This window comes from Bolinopsis microptera, chromosome 11, assembly GCF_026151205.1.
Source record: "Bolinopsis microptera isolate Bmic1 chromosome 11, MBARI_Bmic_1.0, whole genome shotgun sequence".
NCBI lineage: Eukaryota > Metazoa > Ctenophora > Tentaculata > Lobata > Bolinopsidae > Bolinopsis > Bolinopsis microptera.
In genome coordinates this window covers 12,674,646-12,691,729 of record NC_087082.1, presented here as the reverse complement: position 1 = coordinate 12,691,729, position 17,084 = coordinate 12,674,646, and the positions used below count along the sequence as shown (strand labels likewise).

General features: G+C 36.3%; 1 protein-coding gene across 1 annotated transcript in view; it reads right to left on the bottom strand.

Moving 5' to 3' along the window:
• The window catches only part of LOC134823462 (ras-related protein Rab-10-like), an 85,152-nt gene that overhangs the window by 8,696 nt on the left and 59,372 nt on the right, over positions 1-17,084 (bottom strand). Inside the window, exons 2-6 of the mRNA XM_063834926.1 lie at positions 14,359-14,496; positions 14,127-14,187; positions 13,907-13,967; positions 11,052-11,129; positions 3,390-3,479 (exon numbers count right to left, since the gene is read on the bottom strand). Coding sequence (XP_063690996.1) covers positions 3,390-3,479; positions 11,052-11,129; positions 13,907-13,967; positions 14,127-14,187; positions 14,359-14,491 — 423 coding nt within the window. The 5' untranslated portion in view covers positions 14,492-14,496. The remainder of the gene's footprint in view (positions 1-3,389; positions 3,480-11,051; positions 11,130-13,906; positions 13,968-14,126; positions 14,188-14,358; positions 14,497-17,084) is intronic.

Here is a 17,084-nt window from a genome sequence, read left to right as displayed (position 1 = left end):
GTATGTAGTTCCCATCCCTGGCATGTTGTTCCCATCCCTGGCAAGTAGTTCCCATCCCTGGCATGTTGTTCCCATCCCTAGAATGTCGTTCCCATTCCTGATATATTGTTCCCATCCCTGGCTTGAGTTCCCATGTCATCCCTGGCATGCAGTTCCCATCCCTGGCATGTTGTTCCCATCCCTGGAATGTTGGTCCCACCCCTGGTATGTATTTCCCATACCTGGCATATTGTTCCCACCCCTGGTATGTTGTTCCCACCCCTGGCATATTGTTCCCATCCCTGGTATGTAGTTCCCACCCCTGACATATTGTTCCCATCCCTGGAATGTTGTTCCTATCCCTAGCATGTTGTTCCCATCCCTGGCATGTCGTTCCCATACCTGGCATATTGTTCCCATCCCTGGCATGTAGTTCCCATGCCATCCCTGGCATGTAGTTCCCATCCCTGGCAAGTTGTTCCCATCCCTGGAATGTTGGTCCCACCCCTGGTATGTATTTCCCATACCTGGCATATTGTTCCCACCCCTGGTATGTTGTTCCCACCCCTGGCATATTGTTCCCATCCCTGGTATGTAGTTCCCACCCCTGACATATTGTTCCCATCCCTGGAATGTTGTTCCTATCCCTAGCATGTAGTTCCCATCCCTGGCATGTTGCTGGCGTTCTACCTTACTTGAACCATTCTGGAGACAGGAACGAGCATGTTACTGTTAACAAGAGTCAAAAATACCGGCAGGCGGCAGGGCACTCAATTAAATTCCGTAAGTGTTCTAGGCGTGAAACATTGTCTTCAGGAGAAGGAATCTGTTGCTCCAAGTTATCCACAGGATAAGGAAACGGTTCACTGAATCACTTTAAATGTTTTACTGTTTCGAGGAGAATTGGTATTTGTTGCACTACTGTTCTCAAGAGAAGGATACCGGTGGTCTACTGTTTTGAAGAGAACTGGTGCACTACTGTTCTCAGGAGAAGGAAACCGGTGGTCTAATGTTTTGAAGAGAACTGGTGCACTACTGTTCTCAGGAGAAGGAAACCGGTGGTCTACTGTTTTGAAGAGAACTGGTGCACTACTGTTCTCAGGAGAAGGAAACCGGTGGTCTAATGTTTTGAAGAGAACTGGTGCACTACTGTTCTCAGGAGAAGGAAACCGGTGATCTACTGTTTTGAAGAGAACTACTGCGTTACTGTTCTCAGGAGAAGGAAACCGGTGGTCTACTGTTTTGAAGAGAACTAGTGCGTTACTGTTCTCAGGAGAAGGAAACCCTTGGTCTACTGTTTTGAAAAGAACTGGTGCACTACTGTTCTCAGGAGAAGGAAGCCGGTGGTCTACTGTTTTGAAGAGAACTAGTGCGTTACTGTTCTCAGGAGAAGGAAACCGGTGGTCTAATGTTTTGATGAGAACTAGTGCATTACTGTTCTCAGGAGAAGGAAACCGGTGGTCTACTGTTTTGAAGAGAACTAGTGCGTTACTGTTCTCAGGAGAAGGAAACCGGTGGTCTACTGTTTTGAAGAGAACTAGTGCGTTACTGTTCTCAGGAGAAGGAAACCGGTGGTCTAATGTTTTGAAGAGAACTAGTGCATTACTGTTCTCAGGAGAAGGATACCAGTGGTCTACTGTTTTGAAGAGAACTGTTGCACTACTGTTTTCAGGAGAAGGAAACCGGTGGTCTACTGTTTTGAAGAGAACTAGTGCGTTACTGTTCTCAGGAGAAGGAAACCGGTGGTCTACTGTTTTGAAGAGAACTAGTGCGTTACTGTTCTCAGGAGAAGGAAACCCTTGGTCTACTGTTTTGAAGAGAACTGGTACACTACTGTTTTTAGGAGAAGGAAACCGGTGATCTACTGTTTTGAAGAGAACTGGTACACTACTGTTCTTAGGAGAAGACAAACCGTTGGTCTACTGTTTTGAAGAGAACTGGTACACTATTGTTCCCCGGAGAAGAAAACTGATGCTCTAATATTTTCAAAAGAAAGGAAATTGTACTTTAGCAAGATTACTGGTAAACAGTAATAAAAGTCGACAATCAGTTTTTGTGAAATTTGAAAAACATTTTGGCTTTGGCCTTCAGCAGAAAAATTATCGGTTTTATCGGTTTTATCTAGATAAAACCTAAATTTTTATCTGTTTATCTAGATAAAAGATTTCATACCGATAATGGATAGCCTAATAGCAATCCTTTACTTCATTTCAGCCCATTTCTTGCGTGTAATTTCAACCAAAGTTTTGCGTCTGACATTTTAACAAACCTTCAAACAGCGTTTTCAAATCTTTTCATCTCCGAACTACATTATTATATTAACTTCCGGTAAAAGCTATCCATTCTATTACATCGATAGTAATACACCGCAGTTTACGACTACGTGACATCTTCAACTGTACTCACCTACAACGCAGACTCTCCATTCTAAACCGTATTGTGACTAGGGTTGCCAACCGATATTATCGGCCGATAATTATCGGCGATAATTTCCCAAAAATCGTTATCGATTATCGCGATAATTTTCGAGAATTATCGCGATAATCAACAAATGTTTATTTAAAGGGTAAAATGGCCAAAATTCAACATATTTTTCGAATCTATTTCTCTGTTTGTTAAGTTAAAACTCAGTGCTAGCATAATTTTCAGTGTGATGGTCTGCTGACGTGCTGTGTAGTGTGTACTGTGTAGTGTGTATGAATTTGTGGAAGTGAACATTGAAATGTTGCGTTATCGCATCTAGTATAATAATAAACATTTCCTGTGAACCACCGTTTCCAAATGTGTTGCTGTTTTTTTTCTTCTTCAAACTGCGGCATTTACATCATTGATAGTTACAGCAGCTCAGTATATTGCTGTAAATACGAGAGATATCTACATGATGATTATGGATATTTAAATTATATAATACGATACACATGGATAGTTTTTAAAGATCTCTGCAGAACTGTGTACAGAGAGCTTTTTAATGTTCACATTCTATAGATGATCTAATATTATTTGTGAAATGCGGTATCTAGGCGTGGTAAGCTATATTATATGTACGTATTAATATTTAATATATTATATTTATATGTTTGAGTTTTAATACTTTCAACACTTGTATATGTTAACAAATAATTTGAGATGGTGTTCGTGTTCAATAAAATACTGATGATGAAATAAATTGGTCCATTGAAAAGAATATCGTTGCATTGTTCAAGGGCTGTTCAAAATCTGAAATAATATTAAAAATAAGCAATATACAGTACCCTGGACCCTGTAGCTCGGGATGACACATCTTTGTTTGGTCACGTGACGATGGTTGTCGCAACAACGTCGTCTACTTACCGACAATATACCCACAAATTTAATAAAGCAATCAGCTAATTGGTTAATTGGTTAATACGTTAGATAATTAATCAACAAACCTGTTCACCCTGCTCGGTAGGAACTACTCTCCTTGCCTCCATATCACACTTGTTACCCAGTATCAACTTAGCGACATTATCCGTAGCGTGCTGCAAAACATAAAACATTAGTATACGGAGTAGTTTGATGTATAGTGTAGTTTATATAATACTACTACTACTACTATGTCGGAACTAAGTCTGATCTACACCAGATAACACCCTCCATATATCCCTGTCCCGCATGACATCAGGGTTCGCAGTTCCTCTTTAGAGCTTACATCCCAACTTCCTTCAGTAACATAGACTAGTAGCTTTGTCTTGGTCGGCCTTGCTGTGCTCTACCAAGCATAGGTTCCCATAAGACTAAATCACTGGCAAGTAGCTCAGGATATCTGATGCAGTGTCCCGCCATTTTCAATCTCCTACTTCGTAACTTGTTTGACAGCCTTGGTAGGCTACCATACAAAGTTATATATATAATACAAATGTACTTTACTCGGGAATATTATAGCGGGTTAATTTATGACTGGGAAAATTAATGACCGGGAAAAATATGGCGGAATGTTCCAAAACCCACCAAGCATCAAAATGTATTACTATTAGTTTACCTTACTCGGGAACATTATAACGGGTTAATTTATGACTGGGAAAATTAATGACCGGGAAAAATATGGCGGAATTTTCCAAAACCCACCACTTTATCCCAGTCATAATATTCCCGAGTAAGGTAGTTGGAAACTAAGAGTAATGAAACTAAGAGAAATTACTACAAGATATTGGATAATACTATTATGTAAACATCTGAGTTGAGTAGAATAACAGCTGATGATTACAAAACTATAAGTTACAGTGTACTCCATATTTACAATGTTTACGTAGCACTACGGAGAGCCTTATTTGTGCTTTACTAGACTATTCTTAGAACTAAACGTCCTGAAATATCCTAAATATCTTGAGATTCATAATATCTGATAACAGACAATGACCTTTGGCAACTCTTTGTGTCACGGGTCTAGTCAGGATCATTAGCCGAACTTGCTAGTGTTTACAGTGTTTCATCTTGTTACAATTTAGAGATCTTGGTCTGAATAACTCGGTAGAATTTGTTAGTGCGTACCGTATAATGTAGATCATTATTATATTCTCGCACTGGACAATAGCAATTAGTGTACTCGAAAAATGTGTATACATTCATAAACTTATTGAACCATTAAAACTGTTTCAAAGGTTCCTTTTGTTTGATGGTTACAACGGAGTTGTAAAAATGAGAGAATATAACAAAAGGTAAAGGTATGTGATAAATAACAACGGTACGTTGAATTTTTACCTGAAATTATTACAATTTAGCACTTTTACTTGTTTCGTACCAAAGTGTTACATAAAACCTTAGAAATGTAAGTTTTTCCCAGTAAGTTTTGAATTACTGTTGCGCGTCGTGACGCATGTCCAACATTCAATTATAATTACTGGACCTTGTTCAAAAAACTAGTCTACTCCTGCTGCAAATATAAGTAAACATTACAATATTATCAATATTAATAGGTAATTAATTATAGTCTCTTCTGTCCTTTACTGATATTTTGAACATTCCTAAACATCTCATCATGTGATGTTTCAAGAAAGAGTACCAGTGTTATAGCATTACTGACCAAGTGACCATTTCCAGATAAAAAATATCTGAGCCATCTCACAAAGGCGGGAGTATTGTGGTAGGGCGTAGCAAGGGCGCTCCAGAAACTACTATTCTAGAGCGTAATTTTTAACTATAACCCATGTAAGGAGAGTTATGTTCTGTGACGTCACGAACATTCCCAACAGTTCATTTTTACGCAGAATGTGACGTATGACACTCCGTCAGTTCAACAAATATTTAACCTTCACAAGTATTAGAAGGATACTGTAATTGATACATATCGGTAAAAACTTGAAGATTCTATGACATTTGCCGGAAGGACGCTGGAATTCTGCCCCTAGCAACTGGCTTTATTATGTTTTTTGGATAATGAACTGTCGTTTGAAACAGACCTGTGTTCTGCATAATTATAACAATATTATAAATAATATATGGACTTGTATTTTGTAGTGCACATCGTGTAAAGTGCTTATATGAACCAGACATAATGCGACAGGGTTATAATAGTCAGGGTCTCAGGGTCAAGATAAAACCCAAATTCCATGCTACGTATGAGAGATTCTGATAATTTAAAGCACAGAAGCGTTTAAAGATTTGATCTACATCTCACCAAATAAAGAAGTGGTTCAGTAGTCAGATGTGAAGTTACCACTATGACAAGTTTAAGCCATACTCATAAAACCAATTCGTGCGCGATGAATGGCGTGTAGACCTACTAGCTACTAATGATATTACATTCAATCAAAGGCTCAATGCCGATGGCCATGATGTTTGGAAAGTTCTTCACAAACATTTAAGAATGTATCTAAGGTCACATCTAGTAACATACCCCGAATCCCACATTTTATAGCTATGTGAGATACTTGCTTACTTGGCACATATATTGTGGAATGCAACCTAACTCCTGAGCTCCTCCTCACGTTTTAAGACACAAGATAGTCACACTCACGTGGTTGATATAGTAACAACACCGCATGAAACATCAGTTTTAATTTTAGTACCACCGTATGTCAAGAAAGAGTTCTAGAGAAATAATACACGGCTATGTTAATACCACTTGCACTCTGGATAAAAATAGCTATAATTCGAGATCACCGACTTCAGAAATAAAAACTTCCAGCACCGACGGCCGAACCCTAATTTCCACTTAATATGACTTGATTACCCATACCAGGCTTTCCTACCGAAAAACTTCGCAACACTTGACATCTCCACTCAATCACCCATCGCTGCTCGTAATTACTTAACTTTATTAGAACGATTTAAGACTTCACTTTCCTTAATAATTTCTCTTTATTTTATATTATGTCCAATTTCCGGTTACCATCTATCTTGACACGTTGACAATACATGTGCCTTCTCATTAGTCTCAGAGCAACTTATAATGCTCTACAGTTTACACTAATACAACGGGGGGCCGGGGGGGGGGGCGTCAACCTCATAAACATACATAAATACCTATTTTGAAATCGTTGGGAATAATAGGTATTTATGAGATTGATGCTCCCCCTATTCGATATTAAGATCAACGAATATAAGGATAGTTGCTTCTACAAAAAGGATTACTCGGCCTTCTGAACGGAAATGAGAAGGGACCTATCTCAATGTAACATTTAGTAAGAAAATAAGTTTAAAATAACGAACGTACATTCGCTGTAATATTATAAAAACTCAGCCGTTTATTACATCATGTTATTAGTTAAACAAGTTATTTCTCTATTATTGGAATGACTTCATCGGTTATATTATATATATACCTAATAATATAGATACCTACTCGCTGTTTTAACCACATAACTACTATCCATTACAACCGAAACACTTAAACATGTAATTTCTCCCACTTTATATAATGTAGCGTTGTGAGTGACGGCCCTGTCTGCTATTAAACCACTACAAATCTGCAAATCATGCATCATGATATAACACATGTATCGCAGCTTTAAGTGAGTACTACTTAACTTCTTTCTACTTTGAATTCAGTTTTCCATTTGCAGAAAGTTGCACACCGGATGGTTCAACATTGCCGGTTCTTTACTTCTTAAAGCTTCGGACCATATGTTAATGTAAAAAGCTGTGGTGGATGTACACATCGTACAGCTGTTAAATGACACTTGTATCAAATTTGTCAATTTGACTAAAGATCCGGGAAATTTGAGGATTGGACAACAGCTCACATTTACGCTCCAAATAGTTCCTTTTAATTTAAAAAGGAACTGATCATGATCAATGAGGAGTGTTTGATTTAAACATTTTAATTTCCCAACAATTATGTTACTCCAGAGTCCAGAGTAGCGTGGTAGTATTATGAGTATTCAGGTCCTCAAGGTTGGAAACATGAACTCTTAAGTTTACTATCTCACTATTCCACTGTTGTCGCTATTTCACTATTGCTCATTGATCTATGTTAGGGTTGCCAACCGATATTATCGGCCGATAATTATCGGCGATAATTTCCCAAAAATCGTTATCGATTATCGCGATAATTTTCGAGAATTATCGCGATAATCAACACATTTTTATTAGGGTAAAATGGCCAACATTTAACATATTTTTCGAATCTATTTCTCTGTTTGTAAAGTTAAAACCCAGTGCTAGCATAATTTGCAGTGTGATGGTTTTTTTCTGCATCTAGTAGGTAACTTGGAGGTTGTATGGTCAGACGTAGTTATTCCTTTCCTTTTAGTAGTTCCTTTCCGTGCTTTGTTGAAGCACGGAAAGGAACTCACACTGCAACGAGACTACAAAACTCGTTGGAGCTCGCTGTGCAGTATGTTGGAGAGATATGACCGGATAACTGATGCAGTGCACGGAATTTTAGATGACTAATGACTTGGAGCTAGGCAATCTAAAACTGGATGTAGAAGAGACTGAGTTAGCTCTCGCACCGTTCAAGACTGTAACTGAGTTTCTGTGTAAAAGAGGAAGCATGCTTGCTCAAGCAAAAGTGATTATTTAGTTTATTGACACCAAGCTAGAAGAGATCTGAGATAGACTCGCCATTTTCTCGAAGCCTGTTCGATAGGCTACGTACACAATATGCCAAGAGAAAGAACCTTCACTTCGTATCGCTGGTAAAGTTCTACTCGGACCCCGGTTTTCTTGATGAAGATGTAGGACAAGAATACAGAATGATCACAAAGTCAACCTTGATACGTAACTCTAAGTCTCTGCTCCAGCGGTTGTTTAAGCAGAAAGAGACTAACAGCGATTGAGCTTCGCAAGTAGTTCGACGATTGGTCCTCAGGACTCACAGACGACTCCCACAATTTCAGATGCCAGATTCCAGTCCTATCCCGCTGACAAAAGAATTATCAGACCTACATTAGGGCAGCGATTCGACTACGGTAGCAAGGACAAATACCCTTGCTCGGGAGATAGGTCTGTTCACAGCTAACAGGCAGCTAACAGGCAGCAGACTTTAAAAATTTTGTTGCTAGAAGCAATAATTATCTTTAAGAACATATTTTGTCTATGAAATATGGGCCTGTTAAATAAAAGGGCAATATTGCAATTGATTCTTTAACAAAGCAATCAGCACAAGATGTAACATAGCATAGGAGCATAATGCAAGTATGCAGAGTGCATACAAATATTACTTCAATTATATTGCCAAATTTATCGCCGATAACCGATATTATCGCGATAATTTTGAAAAAATTATCGATTATCGCGATAAAAAATTTTGTACCGATAATGGCAACCCTAATCTATGTATAAATATTTATAAGGTTATATTAAGAAAGAGAATCAGTGAAATTCAATTGAGCTTATTGAAAATGGTAACATTATAAATGGTAGCATTGTAAATGGTAGGCATTGTCTGCAAGTTGAACTATTGTACTACTCTTTATTTTAGGATCAGCAATTCTTTTACAATAACCAACAAATTCGACTCATTCAGAATGCTTCAGCAATAATTATTGGTATTTATAAGCCTGTTAAGATCTTTAATGGCTTATTAATTAAGAAACTGATTCAACTGGTTTTAAAACACATAAATATTAAAACAGTGTTGGAGCAGACTTTAATTGTATTATAATTTAAATGTATAAATCTACCAATTATAACATACCGAACGGTACTGAAGCTTTATGAAGGTTTCATCATAATATTTCAATTTCTACTATTTTATTAAAAGTTGGTCCTGTATATACCTCCTCTTAAATATTTCAGGGTAACATTGAGATTTGAGAACGTTAGTCTTATAACATGTATAGTAAGATGTATAGTAAGATGTATGTATAGTATTTGATATCGACTCCTAGAGTAATGAATAAAGTGATAATTTTTACATAATCTGGGCCTGATAAATAGTGGTTACTTGGCAATGCATAGAACTTCTGGGCAACTTTTTCACGCGAATTCGCGTTCCATGTTATGCATGCTATCCCAATAATGGCTATACACTGTTTATAGGGCTTTTTGTCTGTTCGGTATTTTCAAGACAAAACTTCTGAATGAGTTATTATCCCCCTCCTTAAAAAGAAAGTTTGAACTATTTTACTGTTTTACAGGGTGGACACACAAACTTCTACACAATATTCTGATTTGTAATAGAGGGGGAATTTTAAGGCCTCACAGTATACTTCTTATGTGCTGTAATAAGCTGACTTGTCTATGTTTTTGGCTCGGGACACAGTAATTGTAGTATGGCATGTGTTCTTTAACAATGATACACTTCACAGACACAGAGTGATCTGTCTAATATCGTGGCGAGGTTGGAGAGGAAGGACTAAGTTTTAAGTTTAAAACGCTCCAGTTGACAGAGAAATGGCTGGGAGATGACTGAGATTACCAACTGTCACGTGACATGATCTAAACAAACATTTCACATGACAACATCTAAAACGTGCCTTAGCACGAACCCTTTATATCACGTTCCATTATAAACGGCAAAATTCTATTGTATCTAAATATATTAACATTGCATAATGCATTATGTGTTTGATCAGGTCGTTAAATTCCTGAGTCCAATATTATGGCATGTGATCTGGCAAAATTCCAAAATACCCTCTCGCACACACGCACACACACACACCCACACACTAACAGTTACAAGATGTCACAGACAATAAATATACAATAAGTTCGTCAGCCAGCAGCTCGAGTCAGTCAACACGAGCGAGCTGAGGGTGTGTGTACATTCCTTAAATAATATTGAGGGAGAGAGAGGCCAGGGGAGAGAGTGTATTATGACCTCGAATGAAGTGTAGAGTTTTAACAAGTGTCAAGTGGACATACTTTTAAATTAGGTGTAAGTTTTAGTGTAGGTTCGCATAACGGAGAGTTAGAAACCACGTGATGTCTTACAGTGGTTTTAGCGCTGATCACGTCGAGTAAAACACAGCGTGTAAAACTTTCATAAAGCAGCTCAAAGATTGAAGGTAAGATGACATACAATCGCAGCTGATAGCCGCACGAATCTCTATTTGATCCAGTTTGGAACTGTAAGTTGGTAAATTTCCAACCCGGTCACATAGAATCTAGCTAGACGGTACGTGACGCGGTTCACTCAGAGAGAGATACAGAAGGAAGGATCCCACTTTATTCTATGCAACAGAATACAGAAGTAAAGTTAAAGTTGTCTATAACTCAGGCTAGTGCTGAACTCTTTCAAACTGCTGGCTGAATTATTATCACGTACAAGGAATTACGTGACGTTGCTAAACTTGCGAGCTGCTATTATATATAGCATTTGAACGAGGGTGTTTCTCTACAGATCCAGCTACATTTTCTCATTAATTTCTCCCAGGTAATGAATATGAAAAACAATTTTCTTGAAATTCTAAGTATTCTCGTATGTTGTATCATGTGATAGGATGTACTTTGGTTACATTCTTTCTGACATGAGACTCGCTGGAGCTATATAAATGTATTCTTTTTACAACTCTAGATATATCATATAGCCACTTGCCAGTACTATATCTGAACATGGCATTCCTTCGAGTTTTATAGTTTGAAAATGTAAAACATGTAACACACTGTAAAATTACAGAATAATTGGAAAACTGCAGAAATTCTAAGAATTTTAAGTCCATACTTACGTCCTCAATGTTCCGTAACCATTTGTTGATATTCCCAAACGATGAACTTTGTGTAATGTCGTAAACTAGCATTATCCCCTGCAGGAGAGTATTAGTTTTAATCGTCTACCAAATTCCTGGCAAATAACTTTCATAGCATCATTGCATCCCTTCTCTCTTTTATCTTAAATATTAGTTGCAAATTGAACCGCTCTTCGTTATAAATTTGTATCATAAAATACTGTTCTGGTCTGCAATTAAACACCTTACAGAAGCTTTTACAACATCCGGTTACAAACTAGAACCAGAAATGTATGATCTTACAAGTGTGTAAACGCTTGAAATTTGACACTGAAGATTGTACACCCTCTGGTAAGATAAAACATGACATTTGAGTTCAAATGAAGCACAAATCGATTTATCTGGTGGATTTCTGAAGTTGTGAAGTCAGACTTCCCGATATAACTCTTAGTAATGGTATTCTGTGCTATGTGTTGAGCGTTTTAATACTACACCATTGTTAATAATATGTCATATATATATACTATATAATGTACACTTGAATATTTATTACATATGTGCGATAGCTTTAAAATATTCTCTTATATTCGATATTATATAATAACTCACATTCTGTGAAATAATATGAGCAATATTAATAATATACACTATTGAACATTGGTTACAAGTAGGAGTGTTACCCCCCCCCCCCCCCCCCCCCCCCCGAGTGTTCCAATACACGCCATTAAATTCTCTGTTTAAATATATAACTAATCATATTATGTAAATTATTCGTAGTAATTACTCATAACTGTATTGAGTAACTTAATGTTATGAAACGTTTGACACTTTGACAGGAAAGTAAACCACATATAATATACATAATAACCCATAATAACACGGATTTGAGTAACGAACAATAATGCACTAACATAAGTTAGAGCAGGCCTGATTTTTCACGGAACGAAATTATAACAATTTGAGCAGCGTTTACACATGTTGACTTCAAATAAAAGGTTTAAATTTTATTACACCATCAAATTTCATTAAATAATTGATACTTTAGACTTGACATTTTCATTAATTAGTTACACGTATTACTGCAAATTATAAAACAATGTGAATTCCTGGAAGTTAGCTAATACTCAAAGCTAACACTCCAGAGTATAATAATCTGTCTGTTCGATTGTTACCACGCCCAATCATGACACGTGACAATTAATTAGTGGTCTTACTCAGCACAGAATTGCTCACCCAATACGTATCTGAAGGTATTCGCCTTAGCTGCGAAATTCTCGGCATTAAATTCCTTACTTTACGTTAATTAATCAATAAGTGTCGGTGGGTTGTGCAGTTGTCAGCCTATATTTTCAATCTCATACCTAGTCAGAGTGATTGAAATTCTGGTTTTGCAGTTGTCATCCTAACAATTTCAATCTAAACCTTTTCTTAAATCGGAGTGATTCCATTTCTGGTGAGCCTATAATTTCAATCTAATATAAAATCAAATCAAACCTGACTGATTTCAAGTCAGGTTTTTGTGGTGAGCTAAGATCGCATTGGATGAGCAATTAAAATACATATTGTACAGAATTTCTTTTCAAACATCAAACAACACTGAACTACATAACCGTATATATTTTACACCATATATACCTTTATCAAATATTAACTTATATTTGACGCTCTCATTGCTGTAACACCTGGGTCTTGTTAGAAAGTCAATGAAAACAGTTCCAATATCTAAGCTGAACTGCAATATGTGTACAATAATGTGTCAGGTGTTAATTAGCCGATTGAAGAATGGAACTCCGTTGAAATGGCGCCATCAAAAACACGTACCAATTAACATTTTCAGTGAGAGCATTGTTACAACTGGTTACAATTTATGGATGTGTAGTAACTGTAATGTAACGGTTATGACTCTGAGAGAATACCATTTATGTAGCTGGGTACTGGGTAGGCACCCTCAACTTTCGTTTTGATACTTGTAACTTAATATTAAGAAAATGAGTCAGTACCCATACGTTGCAGGCTAAACTTACGTTTTGGGTCTTATACATCCGCTGTGTTTTATATTTGAGAGTTTTTGCTTTGCAGATGGCATACTGTACCTACTTGTTCGAGGATTCTGACCCCAAAATTTGAAAATTCGAATATTTTAGACCACGCCCATTCAATATCAAATGAACCTTCATTTGAAAAAAATGAACACGAATATTTTTAGAGTTGACAAATTCCTCGAACCAATGGTAGTACTAAGTCATACCAGAAAGAATTATTTCAATTGGGCAATCAGTGACTGAGCTATAAAGGCCAACGTATGGGTACTGACTTTTGAGTAATGGCCCACCCTGTATTATTTCTGAAGAAGGCTAATAGAAAATGATAATGACGTGGTCATGGGATGTTCCTTCTCTAGGACGATTGAATTCCGTCAGTCGGTGATAAAATAATAGACGTATTGCAAAGATGCAAATATGATTATGAACCAAAAGCGAAATACGCTTGCGCAAATATATGCCTGTCCCGTCATTGGATGTAAATATATACGACATACGTGTACCGTTTTTAATTTTTAACATGCAATACGTGATAAAATTTGATCTTGTGGCACAATGTTCTCGAATTCCATGACCTCACACAGAAATGGTTTGGGTTTATTTGATGTGAAGCTATAGATAGGACGTTTTAGGTTGATTAGAATTATACCTCAAAATCACATCTCAATTATTTAATTCAACTTATTTAATATCAAATGATGTTATTTACGAATATGTTACATAGTGATTATTTTAAGATAGTTTGATGATTAAAGATTTAATTTTCTTCCCCATACATGGGTCGTTGAGTAATAATGTGAACATAAAACATACCATGGCTCCTCTGTAGTAGCTTGTTGTAATTGTCTGAAATCGTTCTTGTCCTGCTGTGTCCCTGAATGAGAGGTGTTACAAATTAAGAACTACAAAGTACAGCCCTGTACTAAAGTACAGCACTGTGTTTAAAATTGAGTTTCAAAAATTTTGCAGATTGGCAAGAAATGGGCAAAATTTTGTTGCCCGTTTATAAAACATCAGAAACATGTAAATGTACCATATTTGAAGTTTTATTTTCTTTCCATGAAGCTCAATCGTTTTGATTTTGAAATCAATTCCTGAAAAGCATTTAGTTTCAGTACCCTAGGAAAATGAAAGCCACAGGGTAATTTTCCAGAACTTAAATTGATAATTCATTCGACAAACTTCGAGTAAAGAAATTAACTAATTTTGAATAAGCATGCAATAAAATGTATCTGAACAAGGATGAAAATCAAGCTCAAGATTACCTATGGTGGATATAAAGGTGGAGTTGAATGCGTCATCTGAGAATCGAAACAAGATGCAGGTTTTACCCACACCACTGTCACCAATGAGCAACAGTTTGAATAGATAGTCAAACCCTTTTCTTTGAGAAGCCATGATCTAAATGTAGTTAGTTCAATATTAGAGTGCAGTTAAATTCATTTTGACTGTAGTAATCTACTTCTTGTATAGGATAAAGTTCAGACATATGCTTTACATGCACAATGAATAGAAATACGAAAGCATTATTAGAAATAAATTATCAAATAATTGAGAATACAAACTTAGCAAATGTAATATTGTATTTTTCAGATAAAATTCAGATTAAGAAACATGCTTTATATTAGGTATCGAATTCTTAAAAGAATATGAAATAGTGTGTAAGCTTAGAGATGAATTTAAAACAACTAGAAGCAGACGAAATTTGTATTATCTGTAAATTGCATCTAATCAAAACACTGAAATAATGTCTGATAAAACTATACAGACAATTCAACACTCAAATAATGCTGCTGTCATGATCCTTGGTCTGCGAAGCTGTTCGGAACTGAGGGTAAATTTTCAAGGTCACACAAATCGCCAAAGTCATTGTAAAACTCTAAGTGAACTGAAGGAGAGGAGTTTAACATGTCTGAAACAGACACAATTTCAGGGTGTTCATCGATGTGATTCAGTTCATCCACTTCAATACCAGGGTCTGCATACCTGTCATATGTACTCATTGTCCTATGAATAATGGTATGTTAAACTTTTTAACCATGCAGTCGAATTGTAAAAGCAAATTAAGGAATACAAATTTGAATTTTGATCTAGATATTCAGATTAAATATATCATAGATAACCATAAAAGCTGCGCGTCGGCTGATTGCCTCAACTTGGATTAATAATAATTTCAATCGACAAGATGCACCATCGCGATCGACAAGATCAAGGACTTGAATGCCAATAATGTTTAAGTAAATCAACATTACACAAATAAGGATAATAGCACATTATAATGGTTGCCTTGTTAAGAGATCATGGATATTGTAGGGTTATCCTTTAACACATCCTTTGAAAGGGAAAATTAATCGAATATCTATTTAAAACCACATTGCTGTGTACTAATTAATCTATTGAATTATGAATTATAATGAGCATGTCCTTCATGAATCACAATCTAAAGTTTAACCACAATCAAAATGGAAGTTACTATTGAGTGATTATTGAATTTATGAATTTATGATTTTATAAATTAATCTAAAATGCAAGGTGCAAAGACCCAATAAAATGGTAACTAATTACGATTTTGTGAACAGTTGAAATAGAGGTAACCAAATAAAAACTACAATACACCAAATCATGATGATGATGATAACTGGACAAAAACTCAAAGGATAAATATCTTGCACGCTGATGACCTTCATTAATGTTCCCAGGGCGAAGGAAAGCCAGAGTATAATGGCGTTGGATTTCAAAATATGGCTGGAGTCATAGCTGACAAAAAACAGTAACTGGATGTTATCAGCTTTATCTCTAGCGAGATCATGGTGAGTAAATCAAATCAAATCATATCAAATCAAGAAGAATAATGACATGAACATCATTTTCACTTCTAGAAGCGGTCGTACAATTTCTTACCTGTATTCTAAAAATTGTAATTAAAATATAAAGTCTATAAATTTAATGTACATTACTTTTTAATTGAACATGATCATTTGACCATTGTTAATGGTCTGGCCCGGCGCGCGCTAACATTTCGAGAAGAAAGCGGCGCGCGCTACTTCGAAGAAATTTAGACGAGTAACATCCGTCAACATGATCATGTGATCGCCGCATGAGGTTATGTAAATGCGCGGGGTACCTTTAAGCTTAAATTATTTACCTTACTGAGGCAGTCAATTACCAACGCGCGGCTTTATTTTTGTGATATGATATGTTTTGACTGTTATTAATAAATACCAAAATTTAAATTTGTTTTCCTAAAATTTGTTTTCCTAATTTTATTAAACTATTTTCAATTACAATTAAATACATTTATTAAGAATTATGTAGTGTAACGCAATTAACCATTGTTAATGGTTTGGCCCGGCGCGCGCTACTTTGTAGCACTTGCCATCGGGCCAGAAATATTTCGAGAAGAAAGCGGCGCGCTACTTAGAAGAAATTTAGACGAGTAACATTCGTCAAGTAACGCGATGAAAGTAATTTAAGCGGGCATATCCTGTCCAAACCCAGGATGCACGGCATAAAAATTAATTTGTTGTATCACGTTGCGACCCCCACGGTTGTTTCACTATATCGTTTCACTATATCGTTTCACTATATCGTCCTGACGATACAGTGGGAGCCGCGCACTTCGTGAGCGGTGGGTCATACAACGTATGACAAAATGTTACATGTTTGATGTTACTCATTACTTTAAAATTGACAATTCCAATAAAACCTTTTATGCAGTGTAGTGTGTTTTCTTTACCGGGTATTTGAAAAGTAGTAGTGCAGTAAAAATAGCAGAATTAGATATAAATTTGGAGCCAGTTCTTTAAACTGGCTTACTTATAATACTACTTAAAGGGTGTATCAAGGGTTTTCTATTGAATTTATATTGAATTTTATATAGGGTAATTGTTATATTATGTGTATATTGTTTGAATAATTTTATTTTTAAAAAAAAGTATTTGGATATACTGGGCCTATTTTTGAATTTGTTCACATGTTTTATAAATGTAGC